The sequence below is a fragment of the Triticum dicoccoides genome, chromosome 6B (genome assembly GCF_002162155.2).
Source record: "Triticum dicoccoides isolate Atlit2015 ecotype Zavitan chromosome 6B, WEW_v2.0, whole genome shotgun sequence".
Taxonomy (NCBI): Eukaryota; Viridiplantae; Streptophyta; class Magnoliopsida; order Poales; family Poaceae; genus Triticum; species Triticum dicoccoides.
The window spans coordinates 135,104,549-135,118,687 of record NC_041391.1 but is presented as its reverse complement, the minus strand read 5'-3'; the positions used below and the strand labels follow the sequence as shown (position 1 = coordinate 135,118,687).

Sequence of the window (14,139 nt, the reverse complement as noted above, 5' to 3'; positions counted from 1 at the left end):
TATATACCGAGTTAGATCATGAACACATTATAAAAAAGTTGCAGTGTTCATCTAACTGTATAATAATGCTAATGATTGCACATACATGATAGTAACTCAACAGGGGTAGGTAAATATGTGTGACGGTGTGCTGGACTAGGGGGTAGCAACCCGTACTACCCACAGTCCATGGGCCGAGTTTATGGCCCGCCAATCTTCAGAAGGGAGGACTCCAGAAGCTATGAATACTGACATGATCAAGATGGAAACCATCAAAGACTTGGCATATAATTCAAGGACAACTCTAATAGTCATCATGTTTATTCCTATTTGGCAACCGACCATATGTAACCCTAGGTACCCCTGGTGCCTATATAAACCGAGGGGTTTAGTCTGTAGAGGCACAATTACAAGCCTTAGGGTTTAGAACACATCATACAGTCTCGAGGTAGATCATACTCTACATGATACTTCATCACATCAATATAATCATAGCAGGACGTAGGGCTCTACCTCTTAGAGATGGCCCGGACCTGGGTAAATATCGTCTCCCTTGTCTCATGTTACCCATCGTTCCCAGGTCCACAGCTCGGGACTCCTACCCGAGATTAGCCAGTTTTAATACCGACAACATGTGATTTACAAAGATCATAGAGTTACAGAGTCATTTATAAGGAGATATTGGTTGAATATTAAGTAAGGTCGAGTCCGTGGTAGTTGGAAAGAAATGCTAGATCTCCATATACTTGGTCAGATCAAGAACGTGATGAGAACATTGTAATTTTAACTTATAATTCATATAAGTACCATATAATAATGCAAATGATTGCACACAAAGTACATGCTAGTAACTAAATGGAGCAACTTTCCTTTTCACTGAGAACAATGGAGTAAGCAACTATGAGTAAATTACAAGAATCATAGAGTTACAACAATCATTAATGAGAAGATATTGGTCCAACAATTGGTTGCATGAACCCGTCCAATAAACCTAGACGAAGGGAGTATGACAGTAATAATACATAAACACTAGAGGTGTGCAGTACAATCTTGAGCTAATAAATAAAGTAAATAGTTATGAGTTATTTGCAAGGATATTCGCATTAGATATAATCATTTATGAGAAGATATTGTCTAAAAGTTTGGTTGGATGAATCCGTGCAATAAATCTGGACGGGAGGAGTACGACAATAGTAGTACAGTCATACTACAGGTGTGCAGTACAATATTGAGCTAATAAATGATGTAACTAGCTATGAGTGATTCGCAAAAATCTTTGCATTACACGTAATCATTTATAAGAATATTTTTGGTTAAACGTTCGATTGGATGAACCCATCCAGTAAACCCGGACGGAGAGTGTACGGCAGTCGTAGTACACTCGTACTACATGTTTGTAGTACAACAATTAATGTTGGGCTAATAAATGTTTGCTTGCCTACAAAGAAATAAAGTGAAATGTACATTCATCCATTCATTCCCCAAGGGCAATACGAGGAATACCACTTCTCCCAAGGGCCCAACACGCAAGATTTCACTGAGTAGAAACGCTCATTCGGAACCTTCCTCGTGCCTTCCACAAGCAGCGCACACCTTCGCTGACGTGTGGGACCCACCGCAAGCCCTCTCGTGTCTTCACATGTCCATCGCGTATATAGGGGATTGGCCTCACCCCCACTTGCCAACCCATACCAGCTACCCCGCTTCATTGAAAATTCTACCCAATTACCAATTCCGGCGAGGCCCCTCCCCCTTACGACGACTTCGGCGAGGTACCATCATCCATCATGTGCGGTGGAGCGCCCCTCGCGGACGTCAAGGTTCCCACAGTGACGCGGAGGATGACAAAGGAGGCACTATGGCCTGAGAAGAAGAAGCCTCGACATGGCGGCAGCGGGGGCCAACGCGTCATGGGGCTCGGCGGGCGCAGGGGACCCGGCCTGGATGACAATGAGGAGGACTTCGAGGCCGACTCCGGGGACTCTGACCTGGATCTCGAGCGCAGTATGGTGGATGAGAAGGATGGCGACGACGAGGTCAGCGAGATCAAGTCCTTTGCCCCCGTAAAGAGCTCCCTCTCCCAAGGTATCAGAACTGGGTCGCTTGGACTAGTCTTTAATCTACATATCATTACCTTTTAGCGGTTGATTGTTGTATCAGAAGATTGTGTGACTGGTTCAGAAAAGGTTTGATCATTTGATTGGGTAGGAAGAGAAATTGTGTAGGTTTTCTTGTTGGAAGGCTATGTTTGGGTGGTGTTACTCCTGTTAGTTTAGCGATTTTGGATTGGATGCACTATCATGAAGTTATTTGGGTGAAGGATTAGGCCTTTTCCATTTGTCTGTTGTGGTCGGTTGGTAGGCTGTTTTTGACACTGTCCCTTTCTTTCAGAGAAGCAATTTTGGTTGTTAGGTTGTTGATCTTGTGATTTATAATTTTCTACACCTTCGATGGTGAACCATAAGCTTAGCATTTAGTCAAAAGGGGTGGTAAATCTGTGGGAAGGGCCAAATTTCTCCGTTTTGCTTAGAGGCCTTGGCCTCTTAAATCATTTCCTTGTTAGGTGGTTGTAGGTGTGTGTAAGGATTGTTCTAGATTTCGTTGATTTATTAGTCTAAATGGTTATTCTACCAGTCATCAAATCTGTCTAAAAAATAACATTGATTCTACATCATCTATAATGCAATTGTGATTATTAATTGTAGAATGATGTCAAAGGTATAACATGAGGTCTTGTTTATCAGGACCCTGTATTTTCTTATTTATGAAGTTGTGATTTTATTTTATTTTATTTTGTTTTATCATTGACTAATGCTTTCACCCGAACTTGACCCATCATGGTTCAGTGTTTATTACCATCATCATATTTTACATATAAATTCATGTCCATGATGAAATTATTTAATTTTTGTGGGAGAAATTTGTGAGTGTTGGTTCCTCTTAGCATTGAAATTGATCTTAAAATGACTTAAGCACCATGACTACTGTAGGTTTTGATGGTCCTTCAGCAAAAAGGAAGAGAAAGAACCAATTCAGGGGTATCCGTCAGCGCCCCTGGGGTAAGTGGGCTGCTGAAATCAGAGATCCAAGCAAGGGTGCACGTGTCTGGCTTGGTACTTTCAATAGTGCTGAAGAAGCTGCAAGAGCTTATGATGTTGAAGCACGCAGGATACGTGGCAACAAGGCCAAGGTTAACTTTCCAAAGGAACCAACAGTTCCTCAGAAGCGTCGGGCTCGCCCTGCTGCTCCTAAAGCACCCAAGCGAAGCGTGGCACATGAACCTTCTGTCATGTCATCAATCAACAACCTTGCCAACCCAAATGCTTTCATCTACCCATCCGCTGACTTTGCATCAAACCAGCCACTTGCTCTGCCTGACAACGTGTCATTTGTTCCTGCAATGAACTTTGTTGCCCCTGTTGAAGCATTTGTTATGAATCCATACTCTGACCAGGGAAGCAACTCCTTTGGCTGCTCTGACTTGGACTGGGATTATGACACCAAGACTCCAGATATACCATTCATTGCTCCCATTTCTACCATTGCTGAAGAAGCAGAATCTGCACTTGCCCAGAGTAACGCCTACAACTCAGTGGTTATTGCTGAAGCAGCTGAATCTGCACTTGCCCAGAGTAACACCTACAACCCAGTGATGCCTCGTGTTATGGAGAACAATGATGTCGATTTCGAGGCTTGGACAAGGTTTCTTATGGATGATAGCGTGGACGAGCCAATTGATAGCCTTCTGAATTTTAATGTGCCACAGGATGTCATTGTCAACATGGACCTCTGGAGCTTCGATGACATACCCATGTGTGGTGAACTTTTATGAGGGATTCATACCCTGTATATAGGGACAAAAGGTAAGCCTTTGCATATTGCATGTTCAGTGTGAGGTTGAAATCTTTTCATCACTCTTTAACTTTGTGTTCCGTGTTTCAGGAATAAGACTATGGGAGATTAGGAAGCACCCTATTGTCACCTTCGGCTAGCATATGCTTATGCAAAAAAGTCACATCCCGAGTCTCTTTTCTGATCGACCCTGTCCCTACTCAACTGTCTATGTGTGGCAGCCATTTATGATGAACCGTTGTATTTATCTTTTGTAACCTTTTATGTCATCGTTACCATTTCTGAATGTGAACAACATGAATCTATGTCCATTGCGTTAATTTGTGCACTTGATCGTTTTTTCCTTTAGTTCTGCATGTTTAATTGGTGATAGAAGTAACCTAGATATCTTCTGAATTTGCTAAGTTTATGGTTGTGTGCATCATATTGATGCATGGGCTGGACGTTTCAACCACTTTTTTGAAAGTGTGTGTTAGGCCAAACTAACCTCTATATTATACCTTTTCACTTCAAGCTCTGGCAAAATATACCAGATTTATTGATCTTTGATACTAGATGTGTGATCATATGGAGTCGTTCCTTCTACATGTAGTTCTTCTCACCGATGTAGTTCTTAGATAAACATTTAGTGCGCCTAACTCATGAGTTGGGGGATCTATTCCATTTCAGTGCATCTATCTATTCTTTTATATATAAAAAGTATTTGACGGGTTAACCAGAAAAAGATAAATACGCTAGAAATTACCATAATAAATAGAAATATCCAGTCGTTCATTTTAAGAGACTTTCTTTTATAGCAATTAGAGTTAAAAAATTACCCACCATTGCCATTACAATTATAGTAGAGAAAATCAGATGAAAAAACACATAAAAATAGAAGAAATCAGCATTAAATTTTAGTGATCATTAGGTATTTGATGGGTTAATCAGAAAAAGATAAATACGCTAGAAATTACCACAATAAATAGAAACATCTAGCCATTAAATTTATTAGACTTTCTTTTATAGCCATTAGATAGAATTTTACGTTAAAAAATTTATCCACCATTGCCATTACAATTATAGTGGAGAAAATCAGACTAAAACACACACAAAAATAGAAGAAATCAGATCATTAAATTTTAGAGATCATTAACTTTACTACATTTGAACCATCAATTTTTATCACGGGCGCTCCCGTCCTATATGAATGAAAACAACATAGTAGAAAATTAAAAGAAACCCAAACCATCCTCTCACGTTGCCGCCGCCGTCCAAGATTGTACGTGATGCGATCTCACTAGCGAGGGTCCCCGCTCCCCCGCTCCTAGCCTGCCGACCGCCGCCCGCCACCCCGGCGGCGGCGTCCACCAGCCACCGGCTGCTTCTCCAGCCCCGGCGTCCAGCCGCCCCCCGCCGACGGCCACCCCGGCCCCGGCGTCCACCCCCGAGTCTGTGCTTCCACATCTGGGCATGGCTAGCCCTGCGAGTTGGGGAGACATGTCCTCATCGGAGGACGAGGACTGCGGCCCTGTGCGCTCCTACTGTGAGGTGCTGCGGACCGGCTCGCCCTCGGCGTCTCCGGCGCCTCAGGCTGGACGTGGCGAGCGGGCTTTTGGCCCGGCTCGCGGCCCGCGAAGGACCGGACCGAACGGTCCTGGCCCGGTAAAATACTTGGTCGGTCCGAGCTCAAGAATCAGGCCCGAGAAATCTTCGGTCCGGTCCTGTTTTTGACCGAGCCGACCGAGCAGACCGACAATCCCAGCGGCGACCTGCGCGAAAGGAGTAGTGGAGGAGCAGTGTAGGGAGCGCTGCACCTTCCCGCCGTCGTCGACCGTCGCCGTCTTCACCTGCCCGTAGTAGACTGCCTCCTCTACGTCTGGCCGCCGTCGATCATGCCAGTTTACAACTGCTGTCGAAGTTTCACAAAATACAGTTTCGTCAGATGTAGCAGTAAGCTGTTAGAATTCAGTTTCGTCAGACAATACAGTTTTCTTCAGTTTCGTCAGAAAATACAGTTTTCTTGGAAGAGCAACCATGGCAGCCGTTTCAGCACAGCACGAACGTAACGCAAGCCACCATCTGGGAGCAACAATCGATCGGTCGTGATTTTTTGATCGTGGGAGAAAAGCTCAACTGTGATTTTCGCATCCAACTAATCAGGCAAGTATTTTTGAAAGGCAAGGAGTAGATGTAATAGCGCCCAATTCCTATAATCATGGGCCATCACCCCACGTTGCAGTTTCCTTTTTTATGCAGTCGAGATGGAAACAAAAAATACGACGGAATCACGATTTGATCCGAAACTCATGGCGCCATTTGAGGAAGAACTCGACGTCAGGTTTGATCCTCTAATCACGGCAAGGCCCATAAACAGAAAATCTTGGCCGCATACTCGTTCTACATTACTTGCATGCAATAGGGAAAACTGCTAATGAACAAATATCTGCAGGTTCGTGGGTAACAGGCGCGCCGCCCAGCGCACACCTCGCCCACCTTGCCGCCGGCGCTCTCGCATGAAGCCCACCTTGTCACAGCACCAGCGCACGTCGCACACCTCGCCGCTGCACCCGTGCAAGTCGCCGCCGGTGGTCGTTGGCCGGTCCGCTCGGTCCGGCCCGGGCTTGGCCGCTGCCGGTCCGCTCGGTCCGGCCCGGGCTTGGCCGCTGCCGGTCCGGTCCCAGAAATCAGGACCGTCGTGATGCTCGGTCCGGTCCGGTCCGGACCGCCGGCGGCCGGTCCAAACGACGGCTCGGACCGGGACCGGACCGGCCCGGACCGTGTCCACCCTGACCGGCGCCTCCGCCTTCCCCACCCCGTGTGGCCTCCCCCCCTACGCCGGCGTCGCGGCCGCCTCCTACGCTGCCATCTCCGCCTCGGGCCCCCGTGCCGCGCCTCTCCTCCATCGTCGTTCGCGAGGAGGCGCCGCCCCTGGGCGGGCGGGGTGGTTGGCAGACGGCGGGCCGCAAGCGCCGCCGTCCTCGTCGTCTTCCGGCCCCCGCGCCACTTCCGTCCATGAATATCCGCTCCGACCTGCCGCCGGACCTTGCCGGGCTCTGCTTCAACTGCCTGAGTGAGGAGCATGTTGCTGCCATGTGCACCAACGAGAGGGTCTGTCTTCGCTGCCGCAGACCAGGGCACATCGCTCGTGAGTGCCGCAACCCCCGCTCGCACTCCCCTCCGGCGGCCAACCCGCGCCCCGTCAGGGAGCGGCTTGGCACCCGCGTCGGGCCCTCCCCTTCCCCTTCTCCGACCCCACCCCTCGCTCGTTCGCCTTCGCCTCTCCAGCAGCGGAGCACGCCGGCTCATGCTCGCCTGGGCCCTGCAGTGGTCACCACTGGTAGGGTACCCTCGGAGCACGGCCGTTCATCTGCTGGGGACGGGCTGCCGCGGCAGCGCGGGACACCGGCGCACGCTCGCTTGGGCCCTGCAGTGGTCACCACTGGCAGGGTGCCCTCGGAGCGGCCGCCGGCTGCGGCGCCGGAGATTGGTGAGTCCAACAGACGGGCGCGGCCGGGATCGCCGTCAGACAGGCCGGTGATCGAGCGCGTTATCATCCCGCGCAGTCCGGAGGTGGTGGCAGCGGAGGATGCTTTGCGATGGAGTTTGGTTGTCATGGTCATGGGTGGCCGCCCGCGGGTTTCTCCGAGTGCGGTGCTGGCGGCGGTGGAGTCAACTGTGCCGGAGGCTGCGGATTCGTTCTCGGTGCATCGCTTCTGGCCGGCGGACTTTCTGCTGGTTTTCGGCTCTCGGGTGGCGCGGGATACTGTCGCGAACGCCGGTGAGGTGCAAGGCCGTGGTTTCTCACTAAGGTTTGCCCCGTGGAATAGGCAATTGCAGGCCGTTCGCCGGATGTTCCACTACAGAGTTCGCATCGACATGGAGAATATTCCACCACATGTGTGGAGTCGTTCGACGGCTCAGTTCATGCTTGGCTCGTCGGCATGGGTTGAGCGTCTTGGCACGCAGACCGCTAGCCGGGCGGATCTCGGCAGCTTCGAGGTTTACGCTTGGACGGATGATCACTCTGCTCTGCCCAGGGAGAAGCTCATTCTGGTGGAGGAGCCCGACGAGGCGATGGAAGTGGAGATCGCCGACGGCCTCGTCTTGCCTGCTGATGTGTTGGTGCCTCTCAAGAAGGCGATGTTGGAATACAAGGTTACCATTCACATAGTGAATACGGAGAATACGGTGCAGAGCTCTGGTCCCTCTTCCGGCGACGATGGAGATGGCGATGATGAATTCGACCATCCCGACACGGATCCTGAAGGTCCGGGTGGCGCTCGACACACCAGGCGCCGCTTCACATACACAAGAGGGATGCCGGACGGCACGGGCACGCGGCGGCGGCAGCCGACGAGGCGAGGTGATGCTTCGGGTCACCGGCGGGTCGCAGTTGACCTGCCATTGGTGGTGGCGGCTTGGACGCCGCGGGTCAGTCAGGTGCACGAGGTGGCTGCCGGTGAGGGTGAGCCGGAGGTGCCAGACGCGGCGGTGACGGTTCTGGCGGCCGCCGTCGACGAGGTGGAAACGGTTCCCCCCTCCGCTCGCAGGGAGGGCCAGCATCAACATCAGCATCACGTGCCGGTCCTGAGGACGGCGGAGGTGGAAAGGGAGGAGCCCCACGCCCTGGTCAGCACCGCGCTTTTGACCGAGGTGGGTGGAGCTGGACCGATCCCGACGATTCCAGATCCCCCACTTGCCGATGGTTGCTCAACACCTGCCCTCGGCAGGGGCGGGAATGTGGTGGAGCCGGCAACGCCTAACTGTGGAGTGGTGGACAGCGAAAGGAACAGCGGTTCGGCAACGCTGGCACAAAGGCTGCAGATCGTACATGGCCAAGGCTGGGACGATGACCAACGACAGTTGTCTCTGGATGGAACTGATATGATTCAAATTTCAAATCAAGCGCTGTCCCAGCCCGCTTCCCTCCACGCTGGGGAAAGCAGCGAGTCCGGTCAGCATGCCACGGGTGCGGATTGTGGCCAAGGAAATGTCCTGGACACTTTTCTGGTGAGCTTGTCGGATGCAAGGACCATGGAGGATAGGTGCTCAGCCACAAGATCGATGAGATCAATCAACAGCTCTATAGCGAGGTTCAGGTCCAAGTATAGAAAGAAGATCACGCCGGTGCTGTCAAGGCCAGCTGTGACCAGGAACAAACGGAGACGTCGAACACCTCCATCGGTCGTCCGTCGCAGTCTGAGGATCAATAGTCGGCTTCGTAGCGGGGCATCAGTAAAAACCCAGCAACGCACGCTCATGGTTCAGCTCGGAATCACAAGAGAAGGAGAGGTGATTGGCGAGGAGGCCATGCAGGCATACGTGCAGCTGTTCTCGAGACCGTTGCAACAGTCACACATTGCGGCAATCGTTGGACTCTTTGGGTGGCAGGCGGATGTGCTGCCGCTTGGCAGAGGGATGGAGTGTGACACACTTTAGTGTGTGCACCTGTTGTAGCTTGCTTGTAGGCCTTTTCCTATGGCTGACCCAAGTCAAGTGATAGTGGTGTGGAATGTACGCGGCTTGAATAGCCCGGCGAAATGCAATGCAATAAATAACGTCATTTCGAGCTCGGGCGCGAGTGTAGTTTGTCTTCAGGAAACGAAACTCCAAGACGTAAACATAATGGTGGTGCGGCAATGTCTTGGCCCGGCCTTTGATGTGTTCTTTTATGTGCCAGCGATTGGCACTTGTGGTGGCGACCTATTGGCAGCCAAATCTGCATGTGCGCAGTTGACAAATCCACACATCACGCAAAACACGGCCACGGCGTGGGTGCAGTTCCAGGGGTCACCCGGTTGGTGGTTAACTGGAGTCTATGGACCCCAGGAGGATACGGACAAAGTGCTTTTCATGCAAGAGCTTAAGGATGTCAGAGAATTGCATGCAGGCCCCTGGATGCTTGCCGGCGACTTCAATCTCATTTTGGACCCGTCGGACAAGAGCAATGACAGGATCAATCGTCAGATGATGGGCCGCTTTAGGAGATGCATTTCGGACCTCGACATGAAGGAGCTCTATCTCAATGGCCGTAGATACACTTGGTCTAATGAACGGAGGGAGGCCACTCTCGAAAAGCTTGACCGGGTTTTCGTTTCGGTGGAGTGGGAGGCGATGCACCCTGCATCTTTCCTCTCTGCGCTCAGTACCAGCACATCAGATCATTGCCCATTACATCTGGTACTTGAGGCAAACCTACCACGGGGGAGACGCTTCCACTTTGAGGCTTTCTGGACGAGAATTGAGGGCTTCCAAGACGTGGTCAGACGAGCGTGGGGCAGTCAACCATTCATACAAAACCCGTACAAACGATAGGCGGCCAAGCTTAGGACAACTGCCAAACATCTTTCACGCTGGAGCAGCAAGTATGTGGGAAGTGTCAAGCAGCAAATTCGCATTGCGAATGAGGTCATTCTTCGGTTAGATGTCGCCATGGAGAGTCATGCTTTATCTCATGATGAAATCGGGCTGCGGAGGTTGCTAAAAGGCAAGTTGCTTGGACTGGCCTCCCTCGAACGGACGATTGCCCGCCAGAGATCCCGGATTCTTTTCTTGCGGGAAGGGGACGCGTGCACACAGTTCTTCCATGCGCATGCAAGTAATAGGAGGCGCAAGAATTTCATTACCAAGCTCAAAGTGGATGGCGTGGTTACGACTGATCATGAGTCTATGGCAGAGGCTGTCGATTCTTTCTTCTCTAACCTGCTTGGAGACACCACAGACCGGGAGTTCACACTCGATTTGGATGAGCTAGGGCTGCCCCGCAAGGACATGAGTCACCTTGAAATTGAGTTCACTGAGGAGGAGATCTGGACAGCCATTCGTGCTCAGGAGCTTGACAAGGCGCCAGGGCCTGATGGCTTTCCAGCACGGTTTTACTTGAGCTGCTGGCAGATCATAAAAGATGATGTCATGGCGGCCTTCCAGACTTTTGGCAGGATGGATTTCCGCGGCCTCACGTCCATTAACCAGGCTCTTATTACTCTCCTGCCCAAAACGCCTGCAGCCATGGAGATCCGCGAGTTTCGCCCCATCAACTTGATCCATAGTTTCCCGAAACTTGTTGCCAAGGTGTTGGCAACACGTGTGGCCCCGGACATCCCAGAGTTGGTCGGAACGCACCAAGGTGCTTTTATTCAAGGAAGATGGTTGCATGATAATTACATGATGGTGCAAGGGTTGGCCAGAAAGCTTCACGCGGCGAGGCGAGAGGCCGTGATGCTTAAGCTTGACATTACAAAAGCCTTCGACAGCGTGCACTGGGCATTCCTTCTAGAGATCCTCCGACACATGGGATTCGGCAATAAATGGATGGCATGGATCTCTGGCCTTCTAGCTTCGTCCTCCACTAGAGTGCTACTCAATGGCGTTCCGGGAGAGGTCATTTACAATCGACAAGGTCTGCGGCAAGGAGATCCGGTCTCCCCCCTCTTGTTTGTCCTTGTCATGGAGGGGCTGCAACATATGTTCTACAAGGCCATGGCGGCAGGTATTTTGACGCCTCTTGCGACCACCGGCGTTCGGAAGTGCACCTCCATCTATGCGGATGACGTGATCACGTTCATTAAGCCGGATGTGCAAAGTCTCAGGGCGTGTGCTGCGTTGTTGTATGACTTTGGTGTTGCATCTGGTCTCAGCACTAACCTGACAAAGTGCTCCGCCCACCCAATAAGATGCTCCGACGAGCAGAAGCAGTTGATCGCAGCTGAGATGGAGTGCCAGGTGTTGGGCTGGCCGTGTAAATACCTTGGGCTGCCTTTGGGGCTACGTAAGATCACGGCAGCTCAGCTCCAATACATGGTTGACAAGATGGCTGACAAGCTACCTGCTTGGCAGGCGAGACAGCTTTATCGGGCTGGATGACTCGAGCTACTTAGATCTACCTTGATGTCCATGCCGATTCACGCGATGATGGCACTTGACCTGCCAATCAAAACTATTACTGCCGCGAACAAGATTTGCCGTGGTTTCCTATGGAAAGGGCGACGCGAGGTGAATGGAGGACACTGCATCGTTGCATGGAACCAGGTTTGCTCGCCCAAGGAGCATGGCTGCCTCGGTGTTCCGAACTTGCGCTACCTGAACTCTGCACTTAGGGCACGATGGCCATGGTTACAGAGGACCGACTCCACCAGGCCGTGGAGTGAGTTTAACATACAAGTATCAGATGAATCGATGGGAATATACAAGGCAGCGACAAGGTGCACGCTTGGAGATGGGGAGATGGCCCGATTTTGGACAGATTGGTGGCTCTCTGATGGCCGCATCGAGGACACCATGCCACACCTCTATGCTATGGTAAAGAAGCGTGGGCGGCAGATCACAGTCAAGCAGGCCCTCACTGCTGGATGGTGGCAAGATATGTCCCCGGACATGGGAACGCATGCCTTGTTCGAGTTCATGGCGCTGGTGGACCTAACCCAACATGTTGAACTGCGACCGGGCATTGAGGATGCCATTGCCTGGACTTGGGAGAGCTCAGGAACATTTTCTGCGCGATCGGCATATCGCGCCCACTTTGCGGGCCGCATAGAGAGCGCGGGAGCAGTGCAGGTATGGAGATGCAGGGCCCCCCCTGCTTGCAAGTTTTTCACGTGGCTCGCGACACGGAACCGATGTTGGACAGCAGATAGACTTCAGCGACGGCAGTTGCCGCACCCATCGGCATGCCCATTCTGTGATCAGCTGCCTGAGACCTTGGACCATTTGCTTCTCGGATGTGTTCTAGCAAGGCAGGTATGGACCAAGGTCATGAACACATGGAGTAGGCCGGACTGGACGCCGTCCGCAGATTCAAAGCTTGTCGAATGGTGGACTACTCTCAACCCCCAAAATCAATACAGGAAGGAGGCGTGGACGGTGATAACCCTGGTGTTATGGATGCTATGGAAGCACCGAAACGGCATTGTTTTCAATGGCGCGTCACCATCTGTGGACGACCTTCTTGTTAAGATCGAGTTAGAGTCTCAGGATTGGAGAGCGGCTGGCCTGCTGCGTGAACGTGGCTCAGTCATTTGTATGGTAGATAGGAGGGACGAGAGCGAGTAATCCGCATGTGGTTTCTTTAGGGCTCTAGCACCCGTAGGGTTGTACTAACAACAATGGCCTTTTCTTCTGGCCACTTTCTCTATCTATGATCCTGATGCGTCAACCTTGACGCAGCCCTTGAAAAAAACTAGCGAGGGTCTTCATGTGGGATAATACTCCACTCAATCCTCACCGACGTGAGGTCCTGGCCGGTGCTTTTGGTCATGGTGTACGTACCCAACAAGAAGTATATGCAAGTATACGTAGCTTGCTTGCTTCATGCGGCTTGGCCCGAAACGGACACACCTCAACTCGACATGAGCGGGGGAGAAGATCATGTTAATAATTTAATTGGTAATCCTTCATGCACATTAGAAGTTTCAGAATTCAGATTGATGGGCTAATCCTTCATGCACATCATTAGTTTCAGGTAAATAGAGTTTGATGCATGCGCATCTGTGATGTAGGCCAAGATGACTTGCAGCACCCACATGGCCAGCTGGTCGAGCAAGGCACCCGTACGTACATATACTATAGCTAGCACATATCTTCCTTTTCATTGCAGTCTCTGTTATAGTGTATGATCTTTATATTTGTATGCCATAGTCAGGAGACCCTATAGTACAAGATCATGTTTGTGCCTCCCGGGTGCATGGTGTAGATACTTGATTTTCTCAAATTGCACAAGTCTTCGGTGACAGTTAATATATGGAGTTGCTCTATGCATCGCCAGTTGATCTGCAATGGATGTAATCAAATCAGGTGCGGACACACAATAGCAGCCTCACTTCGCTGGCTTGTGAACAGAACCTGGAGAATCCCTCAGCTGAGAATTCAATGCCAGAAACAACGAACAGATTCAAGGCCAGGAACAACGAATCGACGACGGTTCATCACGTCCTCCTTGCCGGCTCGCCGGCGCCATCACACAACAGGAGCCTCACTTTGATAGCTTGTGACCGGAACTTGGATAATCCCTTGACTGAGAATTCAAGGCCAGGAACGACGAGGAGACGACCTCACTTCGGCCATGTCAAGGCCAGGAAGGCCACTTTATGTTTTCTCTTTCGCTGATCTGGCCTATGTACCCCTTACTGCCGCCCCACATATATCTTCTCCAAATTAACAAGCCATAGATGGGCAGATCATAGATGACACAACACTGAAGGCGGGGCCAACACATCCTGCTGGTATGGTGCATGGTGATGGCCAATAAAAATAATTAATATGTGTATGTTGTTGATGCCGGCGATGATGCCTTCTTGCTGGAAACATCAGTACATGCCTCGGGTAATTGGT

The 14,139-nt window shown here is 50.9% G+C and overlaps 1 protein-coding gene across 1 annotated transcript; it reads left to right on the top strand.

Annotated features, from left to right (window-relative positions):
- Positions 1 to 1,683: 1,683 nt before the first annotated feature.
- LOC119324614 (ethylene-responsive transcription factor 1-like) lies at positions 1,684 to 4,111 on the top strand. Its single transcript, XM_037598388.1, has 3 exons — positions 1,684 to 2,064; positions 2,970 to 3,842; positions 3,922 to 4,111. The coding sequence occupies exons 1-2, from the start codon at positions 1,767 to 1,769 to the stop codon at positions 3,809 to 3,811; spliced, it is 1,140 nt and encodes a 379-aa protein (XP_037454285.1). The 5' UTR covers positions 1,684 to 1,766; the 3' UTR covers positions 3,812 to 3,842; positions 3,922 to 4,111.
- The last annotated feature ends 10,028 nt before the right edge of the window (positions 4,112 to 14,139 follow it).

What these genes read in the sequence shown, in the direction of transcription:
- LOC119324614 (XM_037598388.1), top strand. Translation starts at nt 1,767, where the DNA reads ATGTGCGGTGGAGCGCCCCTCGCGGACGTCAAGGTTCCCACAGTGACG. An exon ending in AAAGAGCTCCCTCTCCCAAG is followed by an intron (nt 2,065 to 2,969) that starts GTATCAGAACTG and finishes TGACTACTGTAG; the next exon opens with GTTTTGATGGTCCTTCAGCA.